The sequence below is a fragment of the Malania oleifera genome, chromosome 13 (assembly GCF_029873635.1).
Source record: "Malania oleifera isolate guangnan ecotype guangnan chromosome 13, ASM2987363v1, whole genome shotgun sequence".
Lineage (NCBI taxonomy): Eukaryota > Viridiplantae > Streptophyta > Magnoliopsida > Santalales > Ximeniaceae > Malania > Malania oleifera.
The window spans coordinates 3,181,006-3,195,371 of record NC_080429.1 but is presented as its reverse complement, the minus strand read 5'-3'; the positions used below and the strand labels follow the sequence as shown (position 1 = coordinate 3,195,371).

General features: G+C 36.8%; 1 protein-coding gene across 4 annotated transcripts in view; it reads right to left on the bottom strand.

Annotated features, from left to right (window-relative positions):
- Positions 1-14,366, bottom strand: part of LOC131146193 (structural maintenance of chromosomes flexible hinge domain-containing protein GMI1) — an 88,151-nt gene that overhangs the window by 66,304 nt on the left and 7,481 nt on the right. For all 4 annotated transcript variants that reach the window (XM_058095587.1, XM_058095589.1, XM_058095591.1 and 1 more), the window contains exons 6-10: positions 13,516-13,599; positions 6,182-6,254; positions 3,969-4,024; positions 3,750-3,855; positions 3,557-3,625 (exon numbers count right to left, since the gene is read on the bottom strand). In XM_058095587.1, coding sequence (XP_057951570.1) covers positions 3,557-3,625; positions 3,750-3,855; positions 3,969-4,024; positions 6,182-6,254; positions 13,516-13,599 — 388 coding nt within the window. The remainder of the gene's footprint in view (positions 1-3,556; positions 3,626-3,749; positions 3,856-3,968; positions 4,025-6,181; positions 6,255-13,515; positions 13,600-14,366) is intronic.

Below are 14,366 nucleotides of genomic sequence, written 5' to 3'. Positions count from 1 at the left end.
TTCCTTGGAATACAAATGAGAGATTTAGAAGTGAAGTGAAATTTCTCTCCTAATTTATTTTATTTTTTTTTATCAAAACAAATGATTATTACAAATTTTTTTGAAATTATATGAAAAATAAACTTACAACAACATTTTATTTAACCATTCATGTCTAAACAATTATCAATATTCACATAATAAATAATATTTAAATGATTTACGAATTTTATTTGTATTAACTAAATATGTTTAGTGCACATTATCTTACAAATTCTTTTGATACACACAATATTGCAACTTTTTCACCTCATACACAACATAGATGTATTTAACTTGTAATATATTAGTCCTAAAACTTACATTATTATAATATTATGTATGCGAACCATTTCTTAAGTTTCACAAAAAATTCCATGCTTTACTATTGATTTCCATTATTTTTTCAAATAGAAATCAAAATTGACATCAAAACAGAAATTTTACTCGAAATTTCCATACTTTTGGAGCTTCAAAATTTGAGTTGAAATCAAAATTTAAGACCTTGACAAGGAATCCACCCCAAAAATCTAGAGGCACAGAAAAGCTATACTATACCGAAGAAAAACAGAAAAAACAATACAAGTAACCATAACAAAAGAACTATCCTCTAATATACTATGAGGTGCACTCCAAAGAGCTTTATAATTTCCTTGAAATTAACCAATAGAAACTCTCCCACCTTTCCACGAGCCACTCCTCTTCCCCCGTAAATGATAAAAGGGCTTTCCAAAGCTGCGAGGCCACTTCGCAATGCACGAAGAGATGGGCATTCGTTTGCCCCTGTCATGATGAATCCCGCGATGTATTGATGATGAGTATATAACGCAGCTTGAGCAGTAAAGTCTTGTGCTATGAATGCATAAGCGGGTAAAGAGTACATGTGTTGAGCTACCATGGGAGTAATAACTCCTAACGAGGCTACAGCAAGACCTAATTGAAAATGAATCGAATTATTGATTGTGTCATAAAGACCCTAATGCCCACGTCCCAATTGACCCCCTGGAGGAATGTGTGCTTCTAAAATATTTTTCATGTTGTGCCCAATCCCGAAGTTAGTTCTATACATATGACCAGCGACAAGAAAAAAATGCAATAGCTAAATGGTGATTAGCGATATCAATCAACCATAAACTTTGCGTTTGTGGATGAAATCCCTCGAGAAGGGTTAAAATGGCAGTCCCCCCTGGGGGTACCAAATAAATGACTACTTGAATCAGGGTTTTGAGCATAAAGATTCCATCGACCTGTAAAAAGTGGTTGCTTTCACAACACATGATACACATGTCAAGATTAAGAGGCTTATAGGACCTTCTCCTCTGAAGCAAATCATGTCTATTAATGCTTTCCAGAATCTAGACAAAAGCCCAAATCTTCCCGACACCTTAGTCCTCCAAAGAATGTGGTTCCAAGGAAAACAGTTAGGGAGAGGGGTTTCTAAAGGTTAGAGAAAAGATTTAGAAGTGAACATACCAAAAGAATCATCCCCCCAACATACGCACATACTCTCTCATCCTCACTAATTTAAGGAATACAATGGTCCAACAAAGAAAGAAGGATAGTGAGCTCATCGACTTCTCTTTCATTGACGTTCCTAAAAAAATGGAAATCCAACCCCATCCCCCCCCCCCCCCAAAAAAAAAAAGAGTAAGAAGAAATGAAGGAGGTAATGGGAGTTTTATGTAGTAATGAAAGCTTAAATAAATAAGGATCCTTCAACTCCAACAAAGACTCCCCCACCCAAACATCCTCCCAAAAACGAACATTCTTCGCATTACCCACTTTGATCTAGATAAGGGGAAAGAAATGACTAGCTACCATGGACACAAATTTCCAAGAACACGCATGAGAGAGGATGCCACTGCCTTTCATCTCCCGCCTGTTCTGTTTGATCCTGTCTTGGCTCTTAATCACCTTATGCCATAGGGTGAAGAGTTTTGGGATTGGAAAGGTTTCAAGCCACAAAAGAGAAGAGAAAGGCTTTGAGTCTCATCCCTCTTGCTATCTTTTGGTGTGCTTGAAAAGAAAGAAACAAGAGAGCTTTAAAAGAATCAATTACACCGCTTCAGATTAGTAAAGACCAGCAGGTTGCTACTGTTTCCAGCTGGCACAATGGGGAGGTTATGAAAGATCATGATGTAATTTTTTACCTGTTTCTGGGTTGGCATCCCCTTGAAGACCTCTTAATAAAGTTCTTTTTAGTGATCAAAAATTACATAAAAGCGCAGACATGAGCTGCACATAGTACATATGCTCCACCAAACTACAGCTTAATTTTTCCTCTTCTCTAGAATCCCATCTTCTCTCTTCTCCTCCTTCTATAACCTTACAACAGCTTCCTGCATGGTGATCTTTGGGAAAAAGGTCTATGTGGACCATTTGGGTTTGTTGCACATGGAGAGTCAAGGTTGGTATGTCGTCCAAAAGAGTCTTCGTATGGCCTACCTTATAATCATATTGCCCCCAGTAATACTCTTCCGATTGTTTACATGGATGACATTGTCATCACGGGTGATGATAGTCTGGGTATACAACATTTGAAGCAGAGCTTTTACAAACCATGTCAGACTAAGGATCTAGGACCATTGAAGTACTTCTTGGGAATTGAGGTATCTAGATCTCATGCCGAAATTATTTTAATATGATCTTGATTTGTTGGACGAGAGTTGCGAGACAGGGCTATTGGGGTCCCAACCTGTTGCTACACCCATGGACCTAATAGTAAACTAATACCAGGGGTAAAATGTCAGCTAATCCACAACTACACTGGTTGAATTTTCTTTCAGTCACTCTGCTAGATATCCTTCGCAACCAGTTTTGTTAGACAATTACTTGACTCTCCCTCATGCACTTAGGAGAGGTCTCTTTGGTCAAAATTAGGGTCACACTCATGTTCAAGATACACATATGAGGATAGGGGATGATCACCATTTGATAGAAGATTTGAGACAGGATATTGTCTTTGAAAAGTAAGAACAAACTGCGGTTTCAAGATCAAGTGAAAAGTGAAATTAGAGCCATGGCACATACAACCAGTGCATTGATTTGGTTAAAGAATACGTTGAAATTTCAGAGAGTTTGGGTTTCTGCATTCATAGCCTATGGCTTGATGTGTGATAATCAAACAGCTGTTCATATTGCCTCATTCAGTTTTTCATGAGAAGATGAAACATATTGAAGTTGACTACCTCTTTGTTCAAGAAAAGCTTGTAAAAAATCTTATTACTACAAATCATGCGAAGTTTGAAGATCCATTGACTGATTTGTTCACCGTGTCTTAGGGCAAGTTAAGCTCATTTCTGACAAGAAAAAGCATATGATATACACTACAACTTTAGGGGGTGTTACAGGTTAGATGTTACAAAGGGCATTATTTTCATTAATTGTATTGTATATGGATATATTGTAAATAGAATAGGGGACCTAACTACAAGGTAGGTTCTCCATCATTACAATTCTTTAACAATATCTCTGAGAATAAATTAGCATAACCAGAATTCAAGCATCTAGGAGGGCCGAAACATGCAAGAAAAATAACCTTAGTAAAGCTTCCATGTGGTGATTTAGTAATTTCTTCATGAAACGGATCCCTTATTCCACCATCCGTCTAAAAAAATAATAATAACTAATAAATAAATAAATAAATAAGAGACCAACCATTACCCACCCACCCCCACTAACCAACTAAAAAAAAAGGTGATTGAGAGATTGCAGGAAGAAGGTGTAATTACCCTCCAAGTATGTTCAGAGCCTGATTTGTTAACTAAAGCCTCTCTCTCTAGACGTAAAGTAAAAACCTTCTTGGACTCTCTTGTCTTTGAAGAAACTAAAGCATGCCTATAGAAATGTGGTAAAATGATCAAATTGAAACCAAGGTGATACTTTTCCTGGAGTTAAACTAATTGAGAAAGGGGGAAAATACATGTTGACAATATTCAGAATAGTCATACCTCCCCAAATGCATGGACGCCATTGGTCCTCCATACCCAAACATGCCAAAGAAAGGCTGCATAAATAAACAAAACAACTCTTATCAAACAATAAAGGTTTAACTTATAACGAGAAAGTCTGTATCCACCTAGAAACTAGTGGCAAAAAGCCTGTGTGAGTTTTGAATTACTATGGTTTCATTACAAAACTGTAGCTCGTATATTTTACAAATTAGTTCATACATGCCACAAACTTTATAAAACAAATGGACATCTTGGTTGAATAGGAATTTAGAGGGTAAATGTGCATGTCATTGTTGGTGAGAAGAAATAGATCGCCCCTTACTCGGGGCAAAAAACTGATGAGCCTAATAAAGCAGTAAATAAGGCTAGAAATATGACGCCACCATCATTTCCCATGACAACTCATTTCAAAACAAGCACTTCAGTAGCCAATTTTGAAGCATCCATATATGAGCCATGGATCATAGAAATTTCAGCCTTAAAATGCATTTTATTTCATTCTAGGCACCACACAAAATTTTGAATTCTCTCCATTAATTGTTTTGACTAATACATGTTTCAATTTTAACTACAAACTGCATTTGCATTGGCATGAGATTAAGTTGGGACTGAATTTTAGCCGCTAAAACTGATCACGTCTGTAATGAATGCAAAACAGGATAGATGAATAGAGCTTACGCTCGCATTGCCATATAAGGGCCAACAACTTCACAAAATTACTCCAAAGTGTAAACTGTTAATGGTTATTTTAGTCTTTTAGTATTATTATTCTGTGCTAGTATGTTAATTAGTGAGAATAAGGATATTATGGTTATTACTTATTAGAATGTATTTGATTTGTATAATAAATAGAGGGAGAGATCTTCAAGTTAGATCATTCATTTAATCAAAATCTAAACATAAACAAAATGAGAAGAGAACAGGAAACCTCGTGATAGCCTTGTGATGGGCCAAATTTTCCCCCCAAGTAACCAGAGCACAAAGGAAGTGCGAGAGTAAAGTAAAAGCCACAGCAGAAATTTAAAGACTAACATGTAGAGGCTTGGACACATGACTGTTTCTTCAAATTAAAGAACCCTGAAGGCTTAGTAATTGAAAATGGTATCATCATTAGTTACTACTAAAGAGCTGAGACATGAATTGAGTCCCACCAGCAAAACTTCAGCAGAAAATTTAGGAATCCTGGCCATAATCTGTTAGCCAAACCTACAGCACATCCAAGCCATCTGATGTGCGTTGGCCCTTCAATGTAAATCAAGTATGACTACCATTTTTTTCATTCAGAGGTATTACCAACAATTTAAAATGGGAAGATCCGGTACATCCCAGAAGATGCGAGTGACAGATGCTTCATCGCATCGAAGGACATTGCATTTAAAAAACCTCCAAACAAATAATATCTTATACAAATTCGTGATTAAATCAAATGGAAACTTAGAGGTTTACTAAGTTGCCTGCAGACTATGTCGTGCTCTAGTTGCTAGAGTTGCAAAACAAGGGTCATGGATGTGCTAACCACCAAGAGATAGTGCTCACAGAAGCATGAACATTTTTTCAGATGGAAAAATAAATTCATTTAAAAAAGAAGGAATGGAAACATGAACATGACTCCAACTACCCCAATTCCCAATATTCATTGCTAGACATCATATCGTCTCAAACTTTACAATACACAAGTTACACAACACAACGCATCATCTTCCCCGGTGACTAAAGGAAAGTAACTTCATCCCATTTCAATCTCATATATGCCCTGTCCTCTTCGGGAGATGGGCTTGTGGCCACAAAGGTCACCAGCCAGAAATTGGTTCATTTTCTGTGACAGAGACGAAGCTTCAGTGTTCAGGTGTGGGAATTTGTTGCTAAGTGATGGAGTTGCAGCAAAGGTCGAGGTTTCACAGTTATCAAATATAGGATTTTGGATCCATCAATATATCAAACATACAAACAATATATCGTTTCATTAGCATCTTAAAACACTGACATTTTAAGACTTCTCAAATTTTCAGAACCTTTTTAAACTTTTGATCCTAAAAAACCTTCAAATATCTTTAATAAAGTTTACAAAAAAAAATATATATATATATATATAAGACTGTAGTTTGTACAAATTTTGGGAAGAACTTGACGCCAAAATGAAAATCTAACGTTGAGACTGTCAGATAAAATGACCATGTATAGTGGGAAGGCTTTTGCAAATTAAACTTTACCATCAAGTATGGAGGTTTGTCTCCTATTGCCTCCCCTCTCAATGACCTATGGAGTGAGGCACCCATCTTTCCCCTGGAAGGCAAAGTGACAATTACTCAAATAAAGTAGGATAAATTTTAACAAAGTGAAAGATCAAGGACAACTTTAAAATACATCGAAGTAAATATTCGCACAGCAGATTAAAATATAACCCATCAAGAAAACATGTGGCTATCACAACATAACAACTGCAATATTCATATAAGCAAAAATACAATATGCATAATATTTCTATGAACATATAAATGCATGCATGCGCACACACATATCCTGTTAGAGTGTGTTGAACCCCACATCTTCATGCACTAGGATATCATACTTTATAAGCTGGTGCAGAAAGTCAAAACGTTGACCAGACCTTTTTATGTGGAACCAGTTAGTGACAGTTCTTAAAATTCATACCCAAGCTATTTACAGTACACACTCAATTTCAGACTAGGCATGAGTGCACATCATGACGGGCTTCTCACAACCAATGGTTATGTGAGACTCTCACTGGCCATATAGTTCCAGGGTGTCTCCAAAACCATCAGCACCTGATTCAACCCAAAAGGACTGACAACATTTGGGAAGGCTCCCTACATTTGCTTATAAAGCTCAGGCCATCCAAGAATACACCCAATGGGTGTCCAAGCACACACCCACACACCATAAGAACATAATATCTGCATGTACGTTTGTGCATGTGCTCTATGTGCATATGTCCTATACATTTCATTGGAAATTAACAAAAGATTGTCCGATCAATATAAGGAAACATTAGCAGTCCTTTGACAGAAATCAGCGGTTGGATGATTAAAGAAGACACAAATGATGGCAAAATTATTAACCACAAGCATTGATTTGGTGGGATGACTGTTACGAGATTTGGCCCAGAAATAAATATTATTTTTGGCAAGATCGGAATTTGGAGTTGAATATGATCACAAGAAATTAATGGTAAAAGGAAAAAAAATAAAATGGCATGCACAAGGCACAGGAGATTTACGTGGTTCGACAGTGTGCCTACTCCACTAAAAATAGTACTGTGCAAAATAATGGCAGCTCACACTCTCGAACCCAAAACCCAAATACACCCAATAATCCTCACAGGATAGTATACAAAATTGGGTATACAAATCTCTCAAATATTTTCTGGGTCTAGGATGATTTTCTCAACAGAGCATCATGTCCTTATATCGGCAATCGGATGGCAAACAAAAGTCAAACACGGATTTGTGAATTGCATGGGTGGTTGGCTGCTGTGTGAATTGCATGGGCAGCTGGCTGCTGTGTGAATGCGGCTGCTCTTCAACAACAGTGGCTGGAGGTTTCAACAATGGCAGCTGTGTGAATTGTATGGGTGGTTGGCTGCTGTGTGAATTGCAATAACGGCTGCTCCAACAATTCTCCCCCCTCCAACAGATATGGGGAGAAAACTGCAAACCACAACACCCCCATAAGGGAAAACTAAAACTACTGATCCAATTTTCTCCAAAATTCCAATAAGGAATTATTTCTTGCGAACACCGACCAAGTTCGAGTAGTGATTGAACTTGATCATCGGAATAGGCATTGTCACCATATCTGCTAAATTATCAGTTGTAGCAATTTTTTCAACACTAATAAAGTCATTAAATATAATACCTCGAATAAAGTAATACCTGAGATCAATATGTTTTGTCCGCTCTTGATATATTTGATTTTTGGTAAAATGTATTACACTCTGGCCATCACAGTAAACAATAGTTAAATTTTTTTGTAAGCCCAAATCAGAAACCAAACCTCAAAGCCAAATGGCTTCTTTCACTGCTTCATTCAATGCCATATACATTGCCTCAGTAGTGGAAAGAGCAACGATTAGTTGTAAAGTTGCTTTCCAACTAACAGCACATTCTAATAGAGTGAAAATATAACCATTTAGGGATCTCCTTTTTTCCAAATCACTTGCATAATCAGAGTCCACAAATCCAACAAGACTTTTAGAAATGTCAACACTCCTATGTTCAAATACCAAACCAACATCTGAAGTACCATGTAAATACCGCAATATCCATTTCACAGCCTGCCAATGTTCTTTTCCTAGATTCTCCATGTACCTGCTAACAACACTAGCTGCATGTGAAATGTCAGGACGAGTACATACCATAGCATACATAAGACTGCCAACAACACTAGCATAAGGAACACGTGACATATGCTCCTCCTCATTGGTTTGTGGTGACAATTCCGCTGATAAGCAAAAATGCGTAGCAAGTGGTGTACAAACTGACTTGGAAGTTTCCATCCCACACTGCTCAAGCACTTTCTCAAAATATAATATTTCAAAGATAAACAAAGTTTTCCATCTTGACGGTCACAGTAAATTTCTATGCCCAAAATTTTCCGAGCTGTACCTAATCTTTCATCTCAAACTCAGAGTTGAGTTGGGATTTCAACTTAGAAATTTCTGACCTGTTATTAGTAGCAATTAACATATCATCAACATATAACAATAAATATATGAATGAATCATCAAAGAGCTTCCTGAAATACACACAACTATCATAGTAATTTATGCAATAACCACGATCAATCATAAACAAGTCAAACCGCTTATACCACTGTCTTGGAGGTTACTTTAACCCATATAGTGATTTTTTCAACAAGCAAACATGGTCTTCTTTTCCCTGGACAACAAAGCCTTCAGGCTGATGCATGTAAATCTGTTCTTCAAGGTCACCATGAAGAAAAATAGTTTTTACATCAAGTTGTTCAAGCTCCAGATCATATAAGACAACTAAGGCAAGTAAAACACGAATTGAAGTATGTTTTACCACAGGTAAGAAAACTTCATTGAAGTCTACACCTTCCCTTTGATTGTAGCCTTTTGCTACCAAACATGCCTTGTACCTAGCATCCTCAATTCCAAGAATTCCTTCTTTTCTTTTGAAAACTCATTTGCAACCAATAACCTTTTGACCCTTCAATGGTTTAACTAACTCCCATGTCTGATTTCGATGAAGAGACTCAATATCTTCAGTCATAGCAACAGTCCATTTAGCAAATTCTTTGCTTACAATGGTAGCACGATACGTGGAAGGCTCATCCTCTTCAATGAGTTCTACCATAGAAAACGCATAAACAACAAAAATTTGCATAAGCATACCTCTGGGGTGGCTTAATCTGCCTGCGCTGTCTCTAAACAACAATACTGTCCTGTTGCAGTGGTGGTGTTCCTTCATGTTGCACCTCCTCCTCCTCAGTAGGCTGATCTATCGGTGCTTCAAGCATCATCTTTGAAACATCAAACTGTAACTCCACCCGATGTTTGTCACTTTTACTACAACTTGTGTCAGAAGAATTCTTTTTCTGGTGAAGCATAAAAGACTCATCAAAAGTGACTTCCCTGCTGGTTAGAAACTTGGGTGACTTAGGATCAGGACACCAGAACTTATATCCTTTCACCCCTTGTCTATATCCAAGAAAGATGCATTTCTTGGCAGCTCCAGTTTCCCTTCATTAACATGAGCATAGGTTGGACAACCAAAAATTCTTAAACAAGAATAATCAGCAGGTTTACCTGACCATACCTCCTCAGGTGTCTCACACTCAATAGCAGTCAATGGAGACTTGCTCACTAGATAACAGGCTGTGTTGACTGTTTCCGCCCAAAATTTCTTTGGCTGACCTACACTAAAGAGCATACAACGTGCTCTCGCCAAAAGAGTTTTGTTTATGCATTCTGCAACTCCATTTTGCTATTGAGTACCCTTGACCAAACAATGTCAAGCAATGCCTTAGTTCAATTATCTTGAACAGAATTCTAAACCATTATCAATCCGTAAACGTTTCACCTTTTTACAGGTCTAATTTTCTATCATAACCTTCCACTCCTTAAATTTTCCAAACACATCATTTTTATTCTTCAAGGTATAAATCCAGACTTTTATGGGAAAAATCATCAACAAAAGTCAGTAAATACCAAGAACCACTAAGAGAAGGAACTTGTGAAGGACCTCAAATATCAAAATGGATATAATTCATAGTTTCTTTGGTCCTATGCACTGCAGTACCGAAATTTAATCCTCTTATGTTTACCAAAAACACAATTTTCCCATAAGTCTAGTTTACCTGTCTTTTGTCTACAAAGTAAACTACGTTTACTCAATTCGGTCATGCCCCTCTTACTCATATGACCCAAGCGCATATGCCACAACCGAGTAGTGTCTAAATTTGAGTCAACTGATGCAGAAACTGAAGCAGAGCCATAAATTGTATCACCCTACAAAAAGTAAAGACCATTTCTTCTATTTCTTTTCATCACAATTAGTGCACCTTTTGAAACTCTCAACTTCAACACTCCACCTTGAGCTGAAAACTTATAGCCAATAGCATCAAGAGTACCTAAAGAAATCAAACTCGTCTTCAACTCCGGAACATGCTGAACATCTGTCAAAGTCCTTACAACACCATCAAACATATTAATTTGAATTGTACCTATTCCAACAGTTTTACACGCCATGTTATTACCTATCAAGACGATACCAACATTAATTGATTGATATGTAGTAAACCAGTCTTTATTTGGACACATGATAGAAACAAACCGAATCAAGAATCCACTCATTTTTAGAGTTAGAATCAATAATGGTAACTGAAAGAACATATTTAGCATATGAAGATTTATTTTCTACAACTTCAGCAACAACGGAAGAATTTTCATTCTTATTGTCCTTTTGATCTTATCTGTTATTTTTCTTAAGTTTAGGACAATTCCACTTAGTGTGCCCCTTCTTGTGACAATAAAAGCATTCAATATTTTTCTTCAATCTAGATTTAGATCGGTCTCTATTTACTTATCCCTTATTTTGACTCCCCCCTTCTTCAGTATTATTGCTAGAAACTTTTTTCCTTAATTCTTGCGTATTCAAAGATGCCTTAACATCTTCCATACTAATGGAGTCTTTACCATATAGCAAAGTGGTAACAAAATGCTCATAGGAAGGGGGCAACGAACATAATAAAATAAGGGCTTGATCTTCATCATCAATTTTAACCTTAACATTTCTATGATCCATAACTATACGATTAAATTCATCGATGTGTTCTTTAATAGGCGTACCTTCTTTCATTCGTAATGTGTAAAGATTTTGTTTAAGGTACAACCTATTGGTGAGACTTCATCATTTACAGACTCTCAAGCTTTTGCCACATTTAAACGTGTCATCTTCCTTCACAACCTCGTATAACACATTGTCTAATAAATTGAGAATAATTACACTGCGAGCCTTCTCGTCTACTTCTACTAGCTCCACAGCCGACACTGTTTTTGTCGGAACGATCGTTGCGGTCGAGGCTGCCGTTGTTGCAGCCGTCGTGGTCACAATTAGAGCCTTGCTATTAGCTCCTTTTTCTTCAGGTAATTTTTCTCGTGGCCAAAGTGCCTTTTTCCGTCCTTGTTGGACCAAAATGGCATGCATTTCAACACGCCATAAACTGAAGCTAATTTTGCCATCAAATTTCTCGATCTCATATTTGGCAGACATTTTGGAAAAACTCCAAATAGACATCAAAAACTAAAATAGCTCTAATACTAGTTTATTACGAGATTTGGCCCAGAAATAAACAATATTTCTAGCAGGATCGAAATTTGCAGTTGAATATGATCACGAGAAATTAATGGTAAAAGGAAAAAAAATAAAATGGCATGCACAAGACACAGGTGATTTACGTGGTTAGGCAGTGCGCCTACTCCACGGGCGAAGGTGAATCAGAAATATCCACTAAAAATAGTAGAGTACAAAATAATCGCAGCTTACACTCTCGAAACCAAACCCAAATACACCCAATAATCCTCACAGGATAGTATGCAAAATTGGGTATACAAATTTCTCAAATATTTTCTGGTTCTGGGATGATTTTCTCAACAGAGCATCATGTCCTCATATAGGCAATTGGATGGCAAACAAAAATCAAATGCGGCTGTGTGAATTGCATGGGTGGTTGGCTGCTGTGTGAATTGTATGGGCAGCTGGCCGCTGTGTGAATGCAGCTGCTCTTCAACAATGGTGGCTGGCGGTTTCAACAATGACGGCTGTGTGAATTGCATGGGTGGTTGGCTGCTGTATGAATTGCAACAACGGCTGCTCCAACAATGATGATAACGGAGGTTTGACCTGGAGTTGAATTTCAAGTTTGAGTATTGTTCGGGTATTGTAGAAATATTGTTCAAGCCACAAAAGCCGTTATATATCTGTACAGTTCACAAGTCTATTTTTAGGGTTATTTTTATTTTATCCGGGGTCTTGTTATTTTATATGTATGGTCAAGATCATTTACTTGAATGATCAAGATTAACTACTGTCAGGGATAAACTAGCAAGAGTCCTATGTAAGCTTTGCATTTATTTTACCTGCAGTTTTAAATGAACTAACAAATCATTATCATTAATGTTTCTGCAAATTGGATACCTTAAACGCTAGAAAGCTTGAGGCTTACTTCTCTCAAGAATAAAAACCTTGAACCCTTTAGTGTGAGGCCAGTAGTTAAATGCCCTGTTAGCATAGCTAGCCTAAGTAAGCTCTAAAACAAATTTCAATGTCTAATTTTGAGATCTAGTTTCCCTATTCCCTAATTTCCTTCAAAGACCCTAGTATTAAATAATTTCCTAATTTCCCTATTTGTCCTGCATCACCTTTAGAAACAGTAGCATGGAACCAAGTTTGAGGAAGAATGACAATTAGTAGTAGTCTTATTTTTTTTATCAGTAAAAAAGGTATCTATTAAAAGGGCATCAAGGGTATGCCAAACCATAGTACAAGAAATCAATCACCCTGTAGGGTGTCACAAAAATCATAAATTACATTAAACTCATTCACAACAAATCCACTGTGCCAACTAGTAACTGCGGTAAACCTCTGCTCTTTGCTGAACTGAAGCATCGAGATTGAATTTTTTTATCTCTGTTAAGATATATTGGAAACATATCCATGGAGTTGCATGTGTTTTGATATTAGATTTGTATCTGCAATTTTTTTCTTCATTTTCTTCAAAATACAAATATATATAATTTTTACAACTTCTGATGTGGATCTTTAAGTTCCTGCAAATACATAAAGTATTGCATTTTTTCAAGGAATCAGTTTAACAGTGATGTCAAAGCAAAATGTACAATTGTCAGCACTCAAATATTCTAATTTAGTTGAAACTAGAAATCGTTCTTCCTCGTTACTGAGTCAACTTTTGTAAAGCACATAAAGTTTCAAGAAAAAGGGGGAAGAAAGGAAAGAAGGAAAGAAGGAAGGATGGGGGGAAGAAGGTTGTAACATTGTACCATCTCACTATAGAATTCTCATCACTACCATCCATTCCAGGGCCAGTGTCAAAAATTGATAATTTATCCTCAGCAATCTCCACACTGCAAATATAGTAAATCAAGAAATTCAGAGTATTATTGCAGCCAAAAACAAGTTGTGCAGCATGTTTTGACATAAAATGCAACAAAAAACGTAGCCAAAATGCATGCCAAATGTAAACATGTAGCAAGATTTGAAAAATCTGACAGAAATACGTGAACATGCTTGCATACACGCACATAACAAACCCATTTATCCAAGTAAGTATGAGATATAGCAAAAGGAAAAACAGCAATTAACACAAACACTGCAGCAAAAGGATCAACTGAGATAACCAGGTAAACATGCAATTCACATATTAGCACTGAGTAATATTCCAACTTTGGTTTTAGATTAATATAAATTGGATCCATTTAGTGGTAAAAACTAATGTCAACACATCACTACATCCCACAATTCATGGCATAAGATGCTAAGTTTGATAAAAATTCAAGTTTCTTATTCTATTTCTAAATAATGCAAAAATATTTTAAATGCTTAGTTTTTTATATATCCTTTTTCCAACATATAAATATTTATCAAACTGACGTGAAGGGGAGCCTAAGTGCAATGGTAAAGTTGTCACCATGTAACCTGGAGGTCACAGGTTCAAGGTGTGGAAACAGCTTCTTGTAAAAATTCAAGGTAAGGCTGCGTATTATAGACCCATTGTGGTCCACCCATTCTCTGAACCCTGCATACGCAAGAGCTTTGTGGACCAGGCTGCCCTTCGTTTTTTGGCAAGAACTGATGTCAACACATCACTACACCCTACCATTCATGGCATTCC